The sequence below is a fragment of the Melopsittacus undulatus genome, chromosome 8 (genome assembly GCF_012275295.1).
Source record: "Melopsittacus undulatus isolate bMelUnd1 chromosome 8, bMelUnd1.mat.Z, whole genome shotgun sequence".
NCBI lineage: Eukaryota > Metazoa > Chordata > Aves > Psittaciformes > Psittaculidae > Melopsittacus > Melopsittacus undulatus.
The window spans coordinates 20,498,243-20,519,324 of NC_047534.1; the positions used below are offsets into that span (position 1 = coordinate 20,498,243).

General features: G+C 40.6%; 1 protein-coding gene across 1 annotated transcript in view; it reads right to left on the minus strand.

Annotated features, from left to right (window-relative positions):
- The window catches only part of SLC1A2 (solute carrier family 1 member 2), a 75,246-nt gene that overhangs the window by 18,027 nt on the left and 36,137 nt on the right, over positions 1-21,082 (minus strand). Inside the window, exons 2-6 of the mRNA XM_005150618.4 lie at positions 11,766-11,905; positions 9,287-9,439; positions 8,404-8,654; positions 4,590-4,758; positions 642-768 (exon numbers count right to left, since the gene is read on the minus strand). Coding sequence (XP_005150675.2) covers positions 642-768; positions 4,590-4,758; positions 8,404-8,654; positions 9,287-9,439; positions 11,766-11,905 — 840 coding nt within the window. The remainder of the gene's footprint in view (positions 1-641; positions 769-4,589; positions 4,759-8,403; positions 8,655-9,286; positions 9,440-11,765; positions 11,906-21,082) is intronic.

Consider the following 21,082-nt stretch of genomic DNA (forward strand, 5'->3'; position numbering starts at 1 on the left):
AAAAACACCTCAAGGAAAGAAACAAAAAAAAAAAGAGAGAATCCCCTTCCAGAAATGTGAACAAGGGCTCAGTCCTAATTGGGTAAAATCACCCCCTTGAAGGCAAGCAAAGCCCCATTATTACAAATGGGTATACTTCCAGTGACGCCATTGTGGCAAGGCTGTAAGACACAGATTCTGCAGAAACCTGGAATTTTATTTGGTGGTAAGGTATTTTTACTACAGAAGGCAGTGAATAAAGTATGCCTCCAGGCTTCTTTGTAATCGTACCTCCTAGCTAATGCCCTGCTAGCCTCCCAGGAAGATGTGCATATTCTGATGTGGGGTGTTCTTGCTTGTTCACGTGTCTTTCTGTGTAATGAAGTTCCATAATCAATGTGGTATTTGAAGGCCTTTGATGGTACCTGCATGCCTTGGATTTAATTAATAATAATTCAGAAATTTTTCAAATCGAGTCCTAAATTATCCTCACCCACTAGAAATAATGCTGTTATGGTTCTAACACACCTGTTAAGGCTTTAAAAAATGAACTATTTAATTACATTGTTTACTAACAAATTGTGGTCACTATGTGCTATATTAAGGGCTTATAAGGTTGTTTCAAATATTTTTTGTTCTAGAAGTTAAAACTTCAAACTTACCACATGATCATAGTTACCAACTTCATTACAATCTCATTCAGGATGTTGAAGAAATCCACCATCATCTTGGCCTGTTCTCCCATCTTCCCCATAGCAATGCCAAAAGCAATAAAGAATCCTATCAAACCTATTGGAAAAAAAACATGGGACAAAAAAAAAAGCACAAGTAAATCCATGGATTTTAGGAAGGTTTTGAACCTGGTCAATGCCTTGATACTACTTGCTACTACAGTTTTCAGAACAACAAAGTATTACACACCTCTTGGGGGTTTTTAATAAGAAGTCACTCTCCCCTTACACGATTATAACCAGAACATCTTTTATTTAATATTTTACTAACTTTCAATTTCACAGCCCAACTATGTGGTGTTCTGTTTTTCTTTTTTCCTGAACTGATTCAATCATCAAAGATATACCTATACCCTAATCTCAGTGCCATGCAACTGTTAGAAACCTCATAGCCCCTGGCAGATGGGAGAGGCAATACAGTGCTGTACCATGACTCTTCATTGTTCTTAAAACAGGCACTTTACCTGTTAGAGACCAAGAGTGTTTTTCTCAACCTTTACAAAAGCTTCTTGACAGATTCAACCTGCAGACTAGTTAATCAGTCTTGGAGTACAGGAAAGGCAAGAGCAGCCCTGGAACATAAATTTCACAGGCCAGGAGCATTCCAGTTAAATGAAGAAAGTGGCTGTGGGAGGAGAAGGTGGGAGAACAGACAGGGACTTTTGATAAGAGCATGAAGAGACAGGACAAGGGGAAATGACTTTAAACTGACAGAGGAGAGATTTAGGTTAGTTATCAGGAAGAAGTTCTTCCGACTGATTCGAAGAAATCTCCAGGAACTCACCAACAAAGTTTAAGTTGACAAGCAGGTATTCTTTATTGTGGCACCAGGATCTAGGCTTGTTCAGCCTGAAGAAAAGAAGGCTCCTTAAGAGGAGACCTTTGAGCAGCTCCAGTGCCTAAAGGGGCCGACAAGAAATCTGAAGAGGAGCTTTTGACAAAAGGCTGTAGTGACAGGACAAGGGGGAATGGCTTTAACCTGACAGAGGGGAGACTGAGATGAGATCTTAGGCAGAAGTTCTTCCCTGTGAGGGTGCTGAGGCGCTGGCACAGGTTGCCCAGAGAAGCTGTGGCTGCCCCATCCCTGGCAGTGTTCAAGGCCAGGTTGGATGTGGCTTTGAGCAGTCTGGTCTAGTGGAAGGTGTCCCTGCCCAAGACAGGGGGTTGGAACTGGATGAGCTTTAAGGTCCCTTCCAACCCAAACTGTTCTAGGATTCTAAGATTCTTTGATTTTACTTTAAGCTAAACCACAGAACTCCCATTAAGTAGATTAATCTCACTTAAACCAGCTATCAGGGGATACATTATCACAGAATTCAGTAAGAGCAACATTTGGCTCCTAAATTTAAATGCTTAGGTGTGAAAGTCTGGAGCATTGGATTATCAGTGTGAAAAACCAACTGAGTGCATCTGTCATGTATTACTTAGGAGCTGTATCTCCAATGCTAACCTTTAACATCCAGCAATTTTCAGTGGGATTAGTAACTGATACTGAAATAGCTTGAATCTTCAGCCACCCTTTGAGGCTAGATAGTCTGTCATAATATGATTTCAGCATTTAAAATATGTGTGAACTCAACTGGGAAATTCTTAAGGAAAAACCCATCAGGACACAAAAGTATTCAAGAGAAGGGAATTTCAGCTACTGGCACTCTGGGAAAAGACAAGCTGTCCTCCCACTGGGTTTAGCAACCAGATTTTTTTCTTCTTCCTTTTTAATCCAATCTCCTGGATATGAAGTAATTTCTTAGTACTAAGCTATCTTTGTTGAGCCACTTGAATAGGGAAGTGAAGCGTATGCCTGTGTGCTGTGGAGCACAGAGAAATTATTAAAAGCTTTTCAGTCAAAGACCAAGTAACTTCCTGGAATTCAGACACTGCACCAGAATATGTTAGTAGGTGGTTTTGTTCGTTAATTCCAAATGAGCTGCTGTATTAGTCATGAGAGTCAAGTTGGTTCATATTTGCAGGAATTTGCCTGGCTTGTACAGTTTATGCAAGCTGGCTGGCAATTCCCCAGTTTTCACTTCTTCATTCAAAACCAAACAAAACTCTGGAACGTTTGAGTCATTGGTCAAAATACTACAGCAAATCCCACACCTAAACTGTGCATTTACTTTATGTGGGAATTGTATTCAGCCTTCTATCTCTTTTCTTATCCATAACAGCTCCTGCACAAAAAAGTCCAGCACTAATGCATCTCTCACATGAGAAATATTGTTTCATTTTAATGCATAAGCTCTGGGAAAGGAAAAAAGCAGGTGAGGATAACAGCATGAGCAATGATCTGCTTCCTCATACAGGGTGCAATTTGCAGCTTTGAAAGAAAGCAGCTCCTCTGCCCACAGACACTGAATGGAAGGAGGAGCTGCGGAGGTGGCTGAAACAGTGGCTCTTGTAAAGCCAGCTGCTTCACAGAGAAACAAATCATCTCTGATCAGCTCTTGACAAGGGGCTGTAGTGACAGGATGAGGGGGAATGGCTTTAAAGTGACAGAGGGGAGATTGAGATGAGATCTTAGGAAGAAGTTCTTTGTGAGGGTGGTGAGGCCCTGCCACAGGGTGCCCAGAGAAGCTGTGGATGCCCCATCCCTGGCAGTGTTCAAAGCCAGGTTGCATGGAGCTTTGAGTAACCTGGTCTAGTGGAAGGTGTTCCTGCCCATGGCAGGGGGTTGGAACTGGGTGAGCTTTGAGGTCACTTCTAATCCAAACCATTCTATGCTTCTATGAGCTTGCTGGTGCTGTTTCCCCTATGTCTAAACAAAGCAGCTGCTGCTAATTGTCTTGCCAACACCTGGAGAAGCTCTGCAGGCATAGCAGCCACAGTGCCAGCAGGAGCAGCACATCAGATGCATGGAATCTGTAAGGGGCCATTTATTTGCCCCTAAAAAGTGATGGCCCAGTGGTGAGATTAAGCAGTGGTTGAGATACTGCCACATACTGTTCCACTTTGAGGATGACTCTGTATACACAGGTGTCAGCCTGTGGGCATGCTGCCATGGAGCATGTGTATCTTTAAGTGTAGAAATGCTAATGAGGCTACAAATTGAGGGCTAATTTGTGTCTGAGTTCACCCACATCCATAAAGTAAGAAGGGGAATGAGGAGCACTCCTTTTTGGGCTGACAAAACAGCAAGTCTACCCATAGAGAGGAGAAAACAGAAATGGTGTGGTGATTCTTTGTCCCCTTGTGCCCCTGCTCCAGCTCAAACAGGTACCTCAGGAAGGGGTGGGAGATGACAAAGCCTTCATATTACCCCCACTTTCTGGCTCGTCTAGCCAGGGTGGCACAGTGTCAGTTGTTCATCATTTGCAGCTGGTAAAGGTCAGCAGGCGAGATGAAAGGAGGGAGATGTGACTCAGAGATGTGTCAAGCCTCATGGATTTTTTTGGGGTGGTGTGGTTCACACCCCACCTCTCATTGCAGGCTCTGCCTCAAGTCAAGTTTTAGTTCAGTGTGCCCGAGACACCTACTGGAAACAGCTGAGCTCAAAGTCATAAGCAGGTGGATAGAGGTGGCTCTGGAACCTCTCCCCCATACTGTTCAGCCAGTAAGTGTTAGTTTTAGTCTAGGTTCGCTACTTCTAGGATTAAAGGATACCTCCTGCATGCTTCTCCACTGTACTCCAATTAATACCTCCAAACCTATGGAATAATTCACTTGCTTGTTTCTGTGACACAGTCATATTTCTCAGAAGACCATTAGATTTTTATCTCAGAGATCAGTGGGCAGCCCAGTAGGTGATAATATTGGATGAATATTTGAGGAGATTAAACTTGCACTGAAGAGGAAATCAGAATACACTGGTTACCCAGTCACAGCCAAAAGCTGTGTCATACAATACGAGGTACATATTTGACAGGCAAAAAGTTTTCCTACCCAGGACATTCATGCCATCCTTAAATTCAAGTCCCTTCTTAATGACCAGCTGAGCTTCTGGTGGTGCTTCACGCACTGTCTCATTTATCAGAGCAAAGGCAGAGTCAGTGACATTAGGCGTTTCTTCTGTGGGTGGTGGCACCAGCACTTTCTTGGTGACAGTTTGGATCTGAAGGCAACAAAAAGGGAAGATGAGAATGGAAACAGACTGAATGTAATCTGTATGGGAGATCAGGAAAAAATAATAAAAGCAGTCTTCACTTGACATTCCAATGAACTATATTTTTTAAGGATTAGACATGCATTCCACAACCTCTTACCCCTCTTCCAAAAATAAGTTTTTCAATCGTTCCAAGTGTCACAAAGTCCTGGGAGTCTTCCTCGTGACTTTAGTGTGAAAAGTACAGAAAATACTTGTTCCTTACCACTACATTGTAATCTTTTACAGCTAGTTAGCCCCTTTGTCCCGATGGCTCACAAATGGTGCTTCACAGATTGTATGTATGTATGTATGCTACCATTTATTTAGAACCAAAAGACAGGCTCCTCTAAGATCAGTCACAGCAGCAACTCTGCAACAAGGCTTGCTACTAAGTTTGGTCTGCCCAGCTAAAGTTATCATAGTTTCATTGTTAAGTCAAAACAAAAACTTAGGGCATTTCCAACACTTCACTTGGTGACTGCAAGAGCTCAAAATGGAATATACAGTCCCCTGAGCTCTCTAGTTAAAATACTGTGAGTGACAGATAAAAGACGTATTATCAAAGCTGCCAGATATCTCTTAAATCAAATCTGACCACCTCAAAAAGAGATGACATCAGCATCTGAATGGATCTGCAACCTTCCTGGCACATGAAAGACAGTCAAGGGAAAGCTACAAAGGAATGGTAGGGGAGAAATGCTCTCGAGTTTACAGCTGGCAGTGCTCAAGGCCAGGTTGGATGAAGCCTTGGGTGATATGGTTTAGTGTGAGGTGTCCCTGCCCATGGCAGGGGGGTTGGAACTAGATGACCTTAAGGTCCTTTCCAACCCTAACTGTTCTATGATTCTATGATTCTAAGTGGAAAAAAGAGAGATCTGTGACTTGCTGCTTTTAGAAGGATTATTTTCCTCCTGCTTCACACCTTCAGCCTTTCCTGCCCCTTCATGGGTTTGGGACCAGCAAAATGGTTAGAAAGCTATGACTGGTTTGCCATGGTTTCCCATCTGCTCCCTACTTCCCTTGTTCCTAGAAACATGTTTGAGCAAGGCATCAGAAATGGTACATTAGCTTTTCAAGGAACATGTACACCTCTTTCCTCTTGAGTTGGACATTTTAGTTCTAAGGATGATGAACCAGATTCAATCCATGTATTTTAAAACCTTACGGTTGTTTGCATTTTTGCTTTTTTGGTATTCTTTTAGTTTGTGTTGTTTTCTTTTAAAAAAAAAAAAAACAACCTTGTGGTTTAAAAACCTGACAGTTTTAAAAATACCTTACATCCCTCCTTTCAAACCCTGCTGTCTAAATCTAGAAAGGGGGATACAGACAGAAATTCTACACAGCTTTGTATGAGAAACTCTACAGTTGTCCTGAAACAACCTAACATTCCTGCACGTTTACGTTTTTCAGAGTTAAATTTTATCTGAGGGATGTTGTCAACACAACTTTTTTTATGTGAGGTATCCAGAACATAAGAATAGAGTCCCAGAAATTAAACTTAAAACATCAAACTCTACACACTCACTAATTCCACAACATTCAAATGTCCTCAGCCCTTCTTTGCACAAGGCCAGTCACTAAAAATTATGAGCTAAACATCAAATGTGGATTCTGACAACGTCTGAGGCCAGAAGTCATATTTATAGATGATAATCCCATTCTCTTTCATGATACATAAGATCTTAAGTCTCTGCTTGAACAGCCCTTTGCATTATAAATAAGATTTTCTTGTGGATCATATAAAAATTCAAGAGATATTGAAAAGCCATGATGGTCCAGAGTGCAGTTTGCAAATGAACGGTCTCAAAATTGCAAGTGAATCCCTTCATTGCTTTCTACCTGGCTGCAAGGAAAGGCATGTAAAACTCTCCCACAGACCACAGATACACAGTACCATTGCTGTGCACTCCTCAATATCATTCTTCACAGGATTTCTGCAACAAATGGCTTCCTTCTAAGGCAACCTGGTAACACTGAATGCTCATGGAGAGACACTGTACACATGTAGGTAGAGAACACATATGCTGACACCATTAAAAGCAGTTAATTTTCCTCCTACATAAGGAGGAGTAGAACCTAATGCCTTAAGAAGAAGTTAAGGCTAATAGAAGGCACAAGTTCCATGTGGAAAGGAGTGTGACTGCAAATGAAATGTGGTTTTGTGGCAGAGGCTTTCACTGGCAATTAGGTTGGAAACAGATAAAATTAAAGACTGGAAAGCCAAAAAGTTCAGCAGCTTTTTTGACTGAGTTTGAAAACCTGCAATGGACTTAGTGATCTATAACTAGTGAAATGACCTGAACATTGACATTACACACCCTGAAAAAGCAGTATTAAGGTTCCAAGGAACCTATCTGACACAGGTAGCTTAGTTGTTCTTTTGTCTGCTTATAGTCACTTTGTTGAGATATTTGACCACTTTCAACTGACCAGAAATATAATTCTCCTCTCTTCCACAGTTCAAATGAGGAAAAGGAAGAAAAATACCCATAAGCACCCTGCTCTCCCCTCACTCAATTTGCAAAACTGTATTTGACGTTACATGTGATGTTTAGCCACCCACAGTCTGACCACATAACTGACATTCTCATTATGATTTGGAAATATTGAGAATGTTCTGTCTTTAAACCCCTAAGGACTACGTGTTTTTATATGGAAGCCCAAAGAAGTGAAGCAATTCAAGCCCTTTTGGCAGCTTAGGTTGACCTCAATTCTTCCATCCCCCAAGGCCTCTTCTCCCATCCCCTCTTCACTTTATTATTCAGCCATAACCACAGCTCCAGCTATCATGCCATTTCACATAGGAACACTTAAGAGCAGGTTTGGCAACAAACCCTGTTCCATAAAAAAAAAAAATTCTGCACTACTACAAAACAAATTAGTTGTAGGAAAAACCAGCTTACATAGAAGGAATATGCATAAGCAGAAATTAGGAATCACGCATTGATCATTTATTTTACCCCTTGAATGAAGCTGTTTTGATTAAACATTGTTGAAAACCTTTTTGACAAAATTATCCCCCCTCAGAGCAAGCAGCACATGCTGCAAGCATCCTTCTTCTGAGGCATCCCAGATGCCTCAAACCTGGCCTGATGAAGCCACCTGTAGGTGGGTCAAACACTTCACTGTATGATCCCCACCTGGTCTGGACTCTAATACAGCAATAGAAGTTATGAGAGGTTGAGTTTCGGGGTACATTTCCATTGGTAATGAGTTGAAATGAGGATCATCCGTATATTAAAAATAGGGCATTGCAAAACCACTAGCTCTGTAACTAACAGCCAAGATCAAATCAACCTGGGTGAAAGATCTCATAATGCATCAGCTGTTCATTCCCAAGCCAGAATTCATGATCATATATATTGTATAAAAGTGAGGGGAAAATATTAAGTTTACTTAATAATAAACTTAAAATCATCCTCTTAAAAATGTTTATGAATTTAAATAAAAACCAAAGCGGCTATAAATAACATTCTTTCATTTACCTGCTGAAGAATTAAGACCTGTATATCTGTTTGCTTCATCATTTCTATCATTTACCTAAACAATAACATAGACAATCCTGGTGAGTAGAAGACATAAAAAACATTACCAAGGATTAGAAAGATTTACCTGCTGAAAGCATGCTTGGACTAAATTTTCAGGGAACAGGTTTCGGATCAGATCCAAGAAAGCATCCAGACTAGATACTTCATCGTTCTTCTTCCCTTGACCAAGCTGTTTTCTGAGTTTTGGATTCCCTGGATGGATGGCTAAAACCAAAATCACACCCAGCACAGCAGCAATAATAGTGGTGGACATGTAGTAGACCATGGCTCTTGTACCCAATCGGCCACTCGCTTTAGCATCTAAACCAGACAGTCCTGCAGGTATTTTATTTTAAGAAACAAACAAATATATTGAGGCTCAATATCCAACTCAATAATCATCAAATAAAATCTGTTACACTTTGTGACATTTAATGACCACCTACAAGTGCCTACTTTTGTCCTTGTAAAATTCTCACCACTAGACAGACTCTCCCTCCAGTTCTTCTGTGAACAATGTCTGCTGCTACTAATTTGAAGAAAACCATTTAAGAGGAGACATTGATAAATAAAGAATATCCTACTATCTTTGCCCTTGATTGCCCTTGACTGCTGCAAAATTAAAGCTGACACCACAGCTTTAACAAGGATAGGCTCGTTAGTGTCATGACATCTTATTTGTAAGGTCCAACCCAGGAATTAGGTGAAACAGCATATTAAAAAATTTCTGATTCTTAATCAGAAACTTCTACAAGAAGGTAGTATGTGTACATGTGTTTGAAAATAAATTCACTGGAGCATCCATGCATTAAGGCAAATGAAGTTAATCAGAAATTAACTCTGAAATACACACTTCAACTGTAAAATCCCTGACAGGATCACACTATTACTCTTCTTACATTGGAAAAAGCAAACCAGGTGGTATCTCTAGCAAGCATCTTAAAGTATTTATGGCTAATAGATCTTACCTGTGATTAAACTGGAGATAATTAAAGGGAGGATCAGCATTTTTAGCATCCTCATAAGTATATCTCCTGGGAAGGCTATTAACATGATGATGTCAGGGTCAATAGGAGTTGCTAGACGAAGAAGACCCCCACAGACTGCACCCAGGATGACACCTAGAAGAAAAGTAAAAGAGAGCAGCTAAGTAACATAAATATATCTGAACATACATCAGTTACTCTTAAGAATAGCCTGCAAGAAAAATGGTTACATGAGGCAGTAATGAGGAAGATTTTTGGTAGAGGCAGATTTTGGAAGGTTTATCCCCCTGATTAATCCGAAGTTGTAACACACTTATCATGTATCTTATGATTAAAGAGAAGTTGTAGTGATGTAGAATCTTCTGCCAGCTGAACTTACACCTGATGCACTAACCTGCAATACAAATTTGCTGCAAACCAGAGTGTTACTGAAGTTTATTAATACTGTGTAGGTCTTGCAATATATTGAGGGATAGTCCCAGATAATTCATATAATTGTTCTACAGGCACCAAGATGTGATTTCTGTAAGGCTGTAGAGAACTGAAAAGAAAGCCGGGCTTGAACCCAGCTCTTCATCTAGCTCTCAAGATAAGAATAGTATCACCTGAAAACAAGGTCAGTGTGAGCAGTTATTTTACAGGCTAAAAAAAACCCTGCAGGAAAGATTGTCTTGTGCAGGAAACAGTCTTGTGAGGGAAACAGATTCAAGTTTCACTTGGGTGGTTTTAGAAGGGAGTGCCTGATCTGGAATAAGTTGAAGAAAACTTATCACAGTATCAAAGAACGGTTTTGGTTGGAAGGGACCTTCAAAGGTCATCTAGTCCAACCATCCTGCAATGAGAAGGGACATCTTCCATTAGATCTGGTTGCCCAGAACCACATCCAGCCTTGTCATGAATGTCTTCAGGGCTGGTGCATCCATCATCTCTCTGGCAAACCTGTACCAGTATTTTACCCTCGTTGTAAAAAAATTCTTCCTCTTGATTCTTAGTACTCATTTATTACTCCTTCCTTTTAATGGTCTGCATCCTTTTCCTTGTGCTTGCATTCTCAAAACACAAACAATCCCTTCATCACTTAGGTGTTATCACTGTACAGATCTAAAGCCCTCTCTCCAGACTGAGAATGTTGAAGAATAGTCTATAGGAACAGAAAGGCCATGTTTGCTTCCATAACATGGTCTTTGTGAATGGATATTTTATGTTTACATCCAGAATGCCCTTATTTTCCTGGTCCCAAGCCAGATTCTCAAGTGTAATAAAACTTGACAGCAAAGCCTAAATTATGATTTGCAGCAAGTATGACTCTTTGAAGAATCAGTTTGATACAGTGGAAAATATATATGTATTTGAAATATTTTCTGGAACTGCATCAGGCACCTTCCAAAAATGTTTCAATGTAAATACAATCTAAACATTTCAGTGGTATGAGTTTCAAAGGCTGAAAATTATGGATGTGAAATTTGCATCTCAAGACCAGCTGGAGCTGGTCTTTAAAACAATAACAAAACAGTGTATGTGTATGAATTTGCTGCATTTGGCTGCTAGTCTTCCAGTAAAAAAGAAACAGGCAAAGAGCCAGTGAACCACAGTAAAATGTCAAACTGTTCCATATTTGGAAGCTGCTAAAGCCAGAGGCAACATTCAGGATGAGATCACGGAGCCCTGGCTTACAAATACGAAGAGGGAACAAACCTTAAAAGCAGCAGAGGATGAACTGAGAGATAAAAAGATGAAGGGAAGAAAATTTTGAAGAGTTTTGTCTTCCCCACCAACTCCCCAAATAGCTTAGGAAAAAAAAAATGTGTAGTGGGTTTAGTTCTACTGAATGACATTGATCTGACTGGCCTTGGGACTTAGATCACACTCCATTCAACACCAGATGCAGAAGGTATAGCAGTGGCGTGGGTTCGCTCCATGCTGTGTCAGTAACACTGCACACCTGAACTGAAAGGGCAGTGGAGAATCTTTGCTGGAGAAGGCTGCAGGGAAACTTTAGAGCAGCTTCCAGTGCCTAAAGGGGCCAACAAAAAAACTGGAGAGGGGCTTTTGACAAGGGCCTGTAGTGACAGGACAAGGGGAATGGCTTTAACCTGACAGAGGGGAGATTGAAATGAGATCTTAGGCAGAAGTTCTTCCCTGTGAGGGTGTTGAGGTGCTGGCACAGGGTGTCCAGAGAAGCTGTGGCTGCTCCATACCTGGCAGTGTTCAAGGCCAGGCTGGACAGGGCTTTGAGCAACCTGGTCTAGTGGAAGCTGGCCCTGCCCATGGCAGGGGGTTCGAAGTGGATGAGTTTTAAGGTCCTTTCTAACTCAAACCAGTCTCTGATTCTATGATAATGCCTGTGTGTGTCCTATCTAGTCTCTGGCTGTTCAGCTGTTCCAGCTGGGTCTGTGTGATTACACAGACAAATACAGACAAATATGTATACTGCATATCCAGACCAGCAGAAGTAGCTTACCGAAGACGGTTAGAGTCAGGAGCAGATTCCTATGGAGCGACTGGCAGAACTGAACACATATGTTCCTGGATCTGTGCTCCACGGGATTTAAATGACTTTCATGCATCCGCACTTCTACTTGCTTAGGCATATTGTTGGCACTAGAATAAAAAACGGAAGTTAAGCAAAAGTTATAGCACAAGATGACAGAAGTGAGAGGAAAGTCTGGATTACTTCCACCATATATAACTTAGGAACCTGATGCATGTTCCATCGCTTTCCACATTTCACAAACACTGTATATTAGCTGCTATGTAGAAGTCTTTGAAATGGCAACAGCTTGTCCCTCTAAAGGTGTAGCTTTTAATGTATTTTTTTGTTGTTGTCTCCCAAAGGGTGGGGATGTAAACAGAACTAATACACTGGGCACATCATCCCAACTTTTTCATGGACTCAGCTACTGGTTTGGAGCTGGAAAACTCACTTTCTCCCAAAATAATGGCTGTCTACTTAAAGTAGGAGAGATGGCTGGAGAATGAAGTTTCTATTAGCAGGAAAATGCAAATTTTAATACATTACGTAATTCTAACTCAGGAAAAGAGTTTTAAAATGAGGATTTATTTGCAAAATAAAGCATTCCATAATATTTTGCTTCATCTTCCCAAAATGTTCCATTTCAGCATGAACATTTTATTATAATCAAAATGATCTTGAAGGAATCTTTTTCAACTTGTTCTAATGAGACTTTTGTTATATACAGTTGTCCTCATAAAGTTTCTCAACAGAAAGTTTTTAGTAGACCTGTAATAAGAATTAGCCATTCTGCTGCAAATAGTTTCCTGATTTCCCTTTCAAAGTGAAATGGCATTTCTTTCCAATATTAAAAAAGTAGCACAATCAGAAAATGCATTAGAGGTTATGTTTTGGTTTCAGGGTTTTTGTTTGTTTGGGGTTCTTTTTTAGGGGGGGAAAATCCTCTAAGTCTTGTAAGTTTTATTTTGTGCCTTTTAAAATATTTTACTGTGGTGGTTGCAATGAAATGTCCTCCTTTTGGTGGAATAACAAACGAGAATATCAGTGCACCTTCTGACAACTTAAATGTGAGCCATGTCTGCTTCTTGAAGACTTATGAATGCAAGTGGAAGAGATACATGAGAACTAGCCAGGGCATAATATGTATAGCAGTTATCTGAGGAATTATGAGAAAGATGAGACAGAGTCCACAGTATTTTTGCTATGCAGGCTACAAAGCCGTGAAATCACCTGTGGAAGTGTGCCACAAAATCAAGGAACTTGGAAATGCAGCTTTGCAACTAGGGATTACATCTGGTTTCTCTTGCATTCTGAACACAATTCTTTAGACCTACAGGTTTATTCTATATGCTTCTGAAATTCTGAAATATGGACAGCTGAAAGTAATTCAGAAGAAAACCTTAGATGCTCCTCCATTAGCAATTAATTAGGCTAATTAGTTAATGGAATTGATCAGTAAACAGAAGCAGCTGATGATGTTATATGTCTTTTGAGGCTGTTGCTTTGTGCTAGGTTTAGTCTGGTTTCTTGGACCCTTTCCCACCTGACACCATGCCAAATGAAAGCCACCCCGCATATATCTGCTTTCTAAGCAGTGGGTCCTTTCTGTAACTCACAGAAAACGGAAGCATATTTTTCCCCTGGCACCACTGCTGAAATAAGTCCTCCAATGCAGAAGCAAGCCTCTGGTCCTACTTGTATTCAAGCCTTATTTCTATTCCCAACCATTTCTATGTGGCAGCATAGTTTGCTGGCCAGATACCACTTCCACTCCAAGTCTGGTCAGCATACAGACAAAGGTTCATGAAAGGAGGGGATGGTGCATACAGCATACAGCTGTAGGGACTACTTCAGGATCATACCCCAAAGTGTAGATGGTGGTCAAACAACACAGACCTTCTACATGATAGCAACAATCTTCTTCAAAAGTTCAGCCATGTACCCTCTGAGAAGATAATGAAAACACAAAACTCTTCAAGGACATTCCTAAATTTCCAGGAACTTAATACTGTATCGTGTGCTTCCCTCAAGTGCAAAATATGGGGTTTTACACTCTCCAGCTCTTCAAGACTATAAGTGAACCTTCAGCATGGACCAACATTCTGATTGGCATGAGGTCTTTAAAGAAAAAAAGACCCAAAACTAAAACATGCTAACCATGTGGATCTGTTACAAAAAGCGTTGACATATGGATATCATCACATGAAAAATGGTACCACAAAGGATAATAATTCAGTATTTGCACTGTTAACACTGCTCTTCAAAATGAGATTTTTATCACCACAACAAAGTATTGTTCCAGGATTTTGAGTAAATTGCAGAGGGAAAGGAGAAGAAATAACAGAGAAATAAAAACCTTCTTCAAAGGATAATAGAAGCTTCTTGTGTGGCACTTGATAAATCCAGATTTTGCCCCAGAAAATATCCATTCAGTGATTAGAAAATGAAAATATGTTTGACCTCTGAATCATGGAAATGAACTGTTGTCTTATGGACATGGTCTGCACAAGGTACAGAAAAAAAAAATCTGTCCATCAGCATTTGATTTTGGTTTATCGAAATATTTACAGCTAGTTTTGCACATAAGGTATACAGCGCTATATGAAACAATATTAAACTGCAAATTTCAAGCTGTAGTTTCTTTCTCTTGTTGGTTGCTATGCATAATGGTGTCAAAATGCAGGAACACACTTTCTTAAAACACCAAGGTCTCTGAGATTCTTTGTTCCCATTTCCTCCAAGCATTTCTCTTAGGTTTTATTTTACCTCCCCCTGTGACAGTCTGATGTTCTATTGCTTTTCAACTGCTTCTTTCTCATTTTCCCACTGATATTTCTAGGCCTAAAAGGTCAGAAAAACCGTTTGCTTCTTTTCCTTGACTACCAAATATAAGGCCTTTCCTCAAAAAAAGTTAAGGGTTAGCAATTTACACAGTGCTTCAGTGACAATGCCCTTTTGTTCTCAGTCAGTTGTGAGGAAAGAACTCTCCATCTCCCAAATACACAGTTTGGCATAAAGCTGGAGCAGAGACTTGAGGGATAAAAATAATCTTTCATCTAAAAGAAAAATGTAGGCAAAGAGTAGTCTAATGAACACAGATGCTGTGGACAGGGTAAATTAGCAGAAACTGTTTAATCTGTATAAGGTATCTTAGCTGTGTCAACCAAGCAGGTAATTCTCAGTATAAAATTCTGCTTTTCATAATACTGCTGGGAGGTTAATTTGTCTCTTCAGGTTTGTGAGTTAGTAAGCTGTTTAGGGGAGGGGCAGTTGTTAACAAACCAAATGGCTATTTTGGAGTAGGACAACAGAATGAGGATAATGATATTTTTGGGACCTGGCAAAATAGCTCTCAGGTGTTTATTAAGGGTTATTTAGTAGAGACTCAGGGTTTCAGCAAAATAGGAAGGATTTCAGGAAATAGAATTTTCTTCCTTGAATAAAGCACCAGTTTATGTTATGCAGCAATTACTTTAATCTAGGCAACAAAAGTTATTCTTCAGAAACAAACTCAAACTGGCTTAAGTTCCAGTTAAGGGTCTAAAACAACTCTCGAGCTAGATGTTTGCTGTTAAACCAAACACTGTTCTCTTCCAAAGCAATAAGTAAACAGCAAGTGTAAATGCCAGTACTTCATAGAATCATCAAGTGATTTGGGTTGGAAGGGACCTTCAAACTCATCCAGTTTCAGCCCCCTGCCACTGGCAGGGACACCTTCCACCAGACCAGGTTGCTCCAAGCCCCATCCAACCTTGAACACTGCCAGGGATGGGGCAGCCACAGCTTCTCTGGACACCCTGTGCCAGGGCCTCAGCACCCTCACAGGGAAGAACTGCTGCCTAAGATCTAATCTCACTCTACGCACTTTCAATTTAAAACCATTACAACTTGTGCAGGTTTTCCTAGGAAGACTGGCCTTCTTAAGGAGAAGGGAAAAAGAAGACAACATAGAGTATCATGATGTTTGGTGCATAGTAATCCTGGTTAATCCTCCCTAACAGAGTTTGTCCTAGCAATCAGTGGAATTGCATGGGAGTAAATGAGAGCTTAATCTGCCTTGAAGAATATCTGTTAGCAGCTAGGCTTGGAGCAGGGTAGTATCTCTTCCCCTTTCCCTGGAGAGACAGTGTAACACCAATGATTTTGAATCACATGCTATGTTTATGACATGGAGAGGGAATCTGGCTCTCCTCCATCCCACATGATCAGCTTTGTCCTACCTCATATGAAAGGGATAGGGTCTATTCTGGTTGCTAGATGAAAGATGAGAAATGGGAAAAGAACATGCAAAACATCACCAGGACAAAAGGGAATTCACAAGCAGGATGTGAGGACTCCAGACTGTCTGTCACAACTCTTGTGGAGCTAGCACTCAAGCATCAGCTTATCAAGAAACTTCCAGTTTGAGTTGAAATAACTGACTGCTGCCTAAGTTAGTTACGTCAAGACAAGAATTAATTATATCAAGACAACATCTGCTCAGCTTCTTCTGGGAGACTGTCTGGGACTATATTGGTCCGCTGTGCCATGGCATGTGCTGTAGTGTGTGTGGGGGTATTTTCTTAGATGTATTTTTCAAACCACAGTGAAGCTGATAAAGTTCACCACATACAGCCACAATATAACAGGCCATGCAAGGGAAACAGCTAAAAAATTCTATTGTGCAAATATACGTTAGCTTTGGCAGCACTCCTGCTCTGTGATGTCCAGTTGTTAAATGTTGCATTTTATATCAATAAATCATTCTGGTCAGGTCTCAGCCTCTTTAAATAAATAAATAAATAAATAAATAAATAAAAATAAAAAGCAAAACCAAACACACAAACCTACTACAAGTAACATGAGCTTTAGTCTCTGTTAACAAGGGGCTTATTTTAAGCCTCTTGCTGTCACTAAGCCCTTCTATTGAATTTTAACTGCATTATGTAGGCTATTTCTTGTTATTTGTAAGATGTTAATGAATTCTGAGTGGAGATTTAGTCATTTACTATGGAGCCTGATTTGGCCAAGGGAATAGTATTACAAACAACGCCCTGAAACATGGCTCGCCTTTTTGCAATGGGAGAACATTTCTACCTGTATCATTTCAAAACCACGTTTCCTCTGAGTTAGCATTTAGTACACATTCTGTGAGTTGAAGATAATCATATGAGTGAGTTTAATCATAATCATATCAGTGCAGCCAGGTGACCAGGCCCCGTCAGCATGGGTTCATGAATAGCAGGTCCTGCTTAACTAACCTGATTTTCTTCTAAGACAGGATGATCTGCTTAGTGAACGAGGAAAAGGCTGTGGATGGTGTGGTAGCTGTGGATGGACTTTTGCAAAGCATTTGACAATGCTTTACATTCCCTGGAGGAACTGGCTGCTTATGGCCTGGATAGGTGTATTCTTCACTGGGTAAAAGAAATGTCCATACGGCTAGGCCCAAAGAATGGTGGTGAATGGACTTAAATCCAGTTGGTAGCTGGTCACAGGTGGTGTCCCCCAGGGCTTGGTACTGGAACAGAGGCTTCCTTTGTTTTGGTTTGGGTTTTTTTTTTCCTGTTTTGGTTTGGTTTTGTTTTGTTGTTGTTTTTTTTATGGCTGTATTGACTTATGTCTTAACTGGACCACAGCAATATATCTGGACAATAAAAAAGACAAGTAAAGGTGATGGATCTGCTGGGCAGGAAGGAATTTCTACTCACAATCACATATCCTGTGTGTGTCCACATACATGGCTTTGAATAATCTCATTAGACAGACTCCAGTGCATGGATAAAGCTTCTTCCTGTGCTAAATTTTTCCTGTAAACTTGCAACTTAGATTTCATATTGCATTTTATGGCATACTATATGGAAAAGAAAATGAGTCCCTATGGAGAGCTTGTGAACAAAACTTCAGTTTTAATGGAATCCTGCACCATAAGCTCCATAAAGCCAACAGGTCACACCAAATCATCCTGGTTCTGTTACAAAAAGATTGTATTGTAATTGTATTTCACAAAAGGACATACTTAGAAATGCCTCAGGAGTGTCACATGGGCAGGGGAAAAGCAATCAGGACAACTCCTAAGTGTTTGAAAGAGAGACATAGGAATTTCTGCAATAAGTTGCAAAAATGAGATCTGTAACAACTGTCTGCCCATCAGCGGGTGCATTTGATGGTAGGGTAGCTACAGAAAGACTTACAAGTATCCTTCCACCAGGCAGCCACGGACCCATCAGCTTCCAGACCCCACATAACAGTGTTTTCAGGCACCTCTTACCTAGTCTTATGAAAACCTGATTTTAACACCTCAAAGAGATTATGTGTTGGAGTGTCTGTGTGGGCATGTTAGTGAGTTAACTAACTTTCTAATTCTGTGGCATGACAAAGCCTGACAGAAAGAGATTAAGTTACAGTTCCTAAGAACAAAGCCAAGGTAGTTATCCAAACCTCACGCAAGACAGGTGTCGCATTAACTACGATGGTCCTTGGCAATGAAGATCCCCAAGACATTACTGGGACAAAAGTTTTAGTGACTGGAAATCCACTCCTGGCAGAAACATCTGAAAAACCCAAAGGTACTTCCTGTGTCTGCATGTGCTGACCAGTCCACAAAGTGGAGTGAGCGGCCAAAGACTTGTGTTATGCTCCTCTCCTTGTGAGCATCTCCAGGGTGAAATAACACTGTCTTGGTAGAGATTAACTGCTGTTTGTAGGAAGGCAGAGTTTGTAATGTAGCTCACATTTTAGAAGACAAAGAAAAACCTTCTGTAATTCTTCCTATTTGCCAAGTCTTCTGATTCACACCAGCTGAGGACCTGGACATGAACTTTTCTTTTCAACAAGTCTAAATTTGGCACTACCATGTTTATGTGGAGCTCTGGCTTTGTCTGTTTATACATGTATATCCTGAATTTTAAGCCTCATGAACCTAAATCCTACTGTGCCATATTAAAGATTCAGATCTACTCTAAATTTCAGAGCTTTTTGTGGAAGGAGGGCTGCTGGTTTATTTATTGCTTGGAACCAACAAGGTGCATTTCTGTCTACAGGGATTGTATTCTATCTGTCATTCTGAGTCTAAAGTAAAAAAGTGTGTTTTAAACCATACAGTATAATGCCTATCATAAAGTTTATAATTTGTTTATGTAATGATGTATGTGCAGAATATCTTTTTTTAGCTGTCAGATTTCTGATAGGGCTTTATAGTGGTGTAATAATCTGGGAACTTTCATGCTTCATTACCCCAGAATATGTACTGAGGCTAAAAGATGAAAAGTAATAGAATTAAGGATGAATCATATTATTATGGCAGAAGATATAATAATGGCGTGCTTTGTGCAAAAAAATTATCCACATACATGCTCAGAAAGTCAGAGACAAGTAAAATCATGATCTTGCATTTGATTCTACCCTGGGTGTGCCAGGTAGCACACGGAAAAAGGCTATGAAATGATTGGGGATTAATGTAGTTTTCAATGGCACTGAGCAAAGATTAAGCCAGTGAGAATGTGAGAAGATCAGAAACACAACACCTCCTAGACATGCTGGCTAGGGACAAAAAGAAGTAAAAATATGTGGGTGGTGTTCTTTATATAATTCAGAGCAGTTCACAGAAAGGCACACTGAACAAGTCTGTGATTGAGATAGTAAGAAAAAATCTTATCATGACAAAGGGAAACAAAATGAAAGTTCTCCTGTGAATGTACTTCTTGAGTGATGGCTCCTGAAATACTTTTTTGTTGGTAAATTCTCAATGGTTTGTCACTGACAGTAGCTGTACAGTGATTTTAGACATCACCTGTACAGAAGAAATTTCTAGTGGCTATGGCTGAATTGGTCCATCAGAGCTCTACAGTTGAGCCTTGATTAAATATGAACACAATTATTAGCAATCATCTAGGCACTTTTAGGCATAAAAAGACCCAAACTTATTTGCTTAATAATTTCTTACCAAATCTGTATATTAACCATTCATTAAGAAAAGTATGATATGTAATAATGAGCCAAAAAATTTCAAAAATTATGAAAACTTACCTGTCCTGTAATGATTACTGTTCTTGGTATCCACTTTGAAAATTCCCTATACCTTTGATAGCAGCATGGAACTACCCATCAGATAAATTAGGAGTCTTACTAATGCTGTGCTGTAATGAGGTGCTGAAAACTTCTGGGTGATTTCAAGAAATACAGTTTCAAAGTGTCTTTCAACCAAAACCAGTCACCACAGATGATACTGCTTTAACCTGCAAACAGAAGTGCCCGCTCATCTCTCGTTTCGAGTATACTCTAGAAGCTATATATCCAACCAGTTGCTTCTCCAAGGACTGAAAAAAAACTTTAGTTTGCAAACAGGTTTGGAGAAGTGACTGAATCACAGAATCACAGACTGGTTTGGGTTGGAAGGGATCTTAAAACTCATCCAGTTCCAACCCCCTGCCACAGGCAGGGACACCTTCCACTAGACCAGGTTGCTCCAAGCCCCATCCAACCTGGCCTTGAACACTGCCAGGGATGGGGCAGCCACAGCTTCTCTGGGCAACCTGTGCCAGGGCCTCAGCACCCTCACAGGGAAGAACTTCTGCCTAAGATCTCATCTCAGTCTCCCCTCTGTCAGGTTAAAGCCATTCCCCCTTGTCCTGTCACTACAGCCTTTTGTCAAAAGCTCCTCTTCAGATTTCTTGTTGGCCCCTTTAGGCACTGGAGCTGCTCAAAGGTCTCCCCAGAGCCTTCTCTTACCCAGGCTGACCAAGCCCAGCTCTCTCAGCCTGTCTCCAGAGCAGAGCTGCTCCAGCCCTTGGAGCATCTTCATGGCCTCCTCTGGACTTGCTCCTACAGCTCCACACCCCTCTTGTGTTAAGGGCCCCAGAGCTGGACATAGCACTGCTGGGGGGTCTCACCAGAGCAGAGCAGAGAAGGAGGATCTCCTCCTTGACCTGCTGGTAACACTGCTGGTGATGCAGCCCAGGACACGGGTGATTTCTAGACTGCAAGCACACACAGCTGGGTCATGGGGAGCTTCTCGTCACCCAGCAGTGCTAGACAATGCTAGATAGTGCCAGGTTTGCTATACGCATTCAGCCACAAACTAGAAAAATGAAGATGTAAAAAAAAAATTTAAAAAATCAGAGCTCCTCTCTGACTTCTAGTGGCTGAAGTGTGAAATAGCTGATTCTTCACATTTTCAACATTTCCCTCTAAACCCTGCAAAGGGCACAGATAGATCTAAGTTTGGTTAGACTTCACATAACCTTAATAAAAAGCAACCAGTTCACTAAAAATGCATTCATTTCCATGGGATGTGTGGCAATGAGCCACCACACAGCACTGAATCC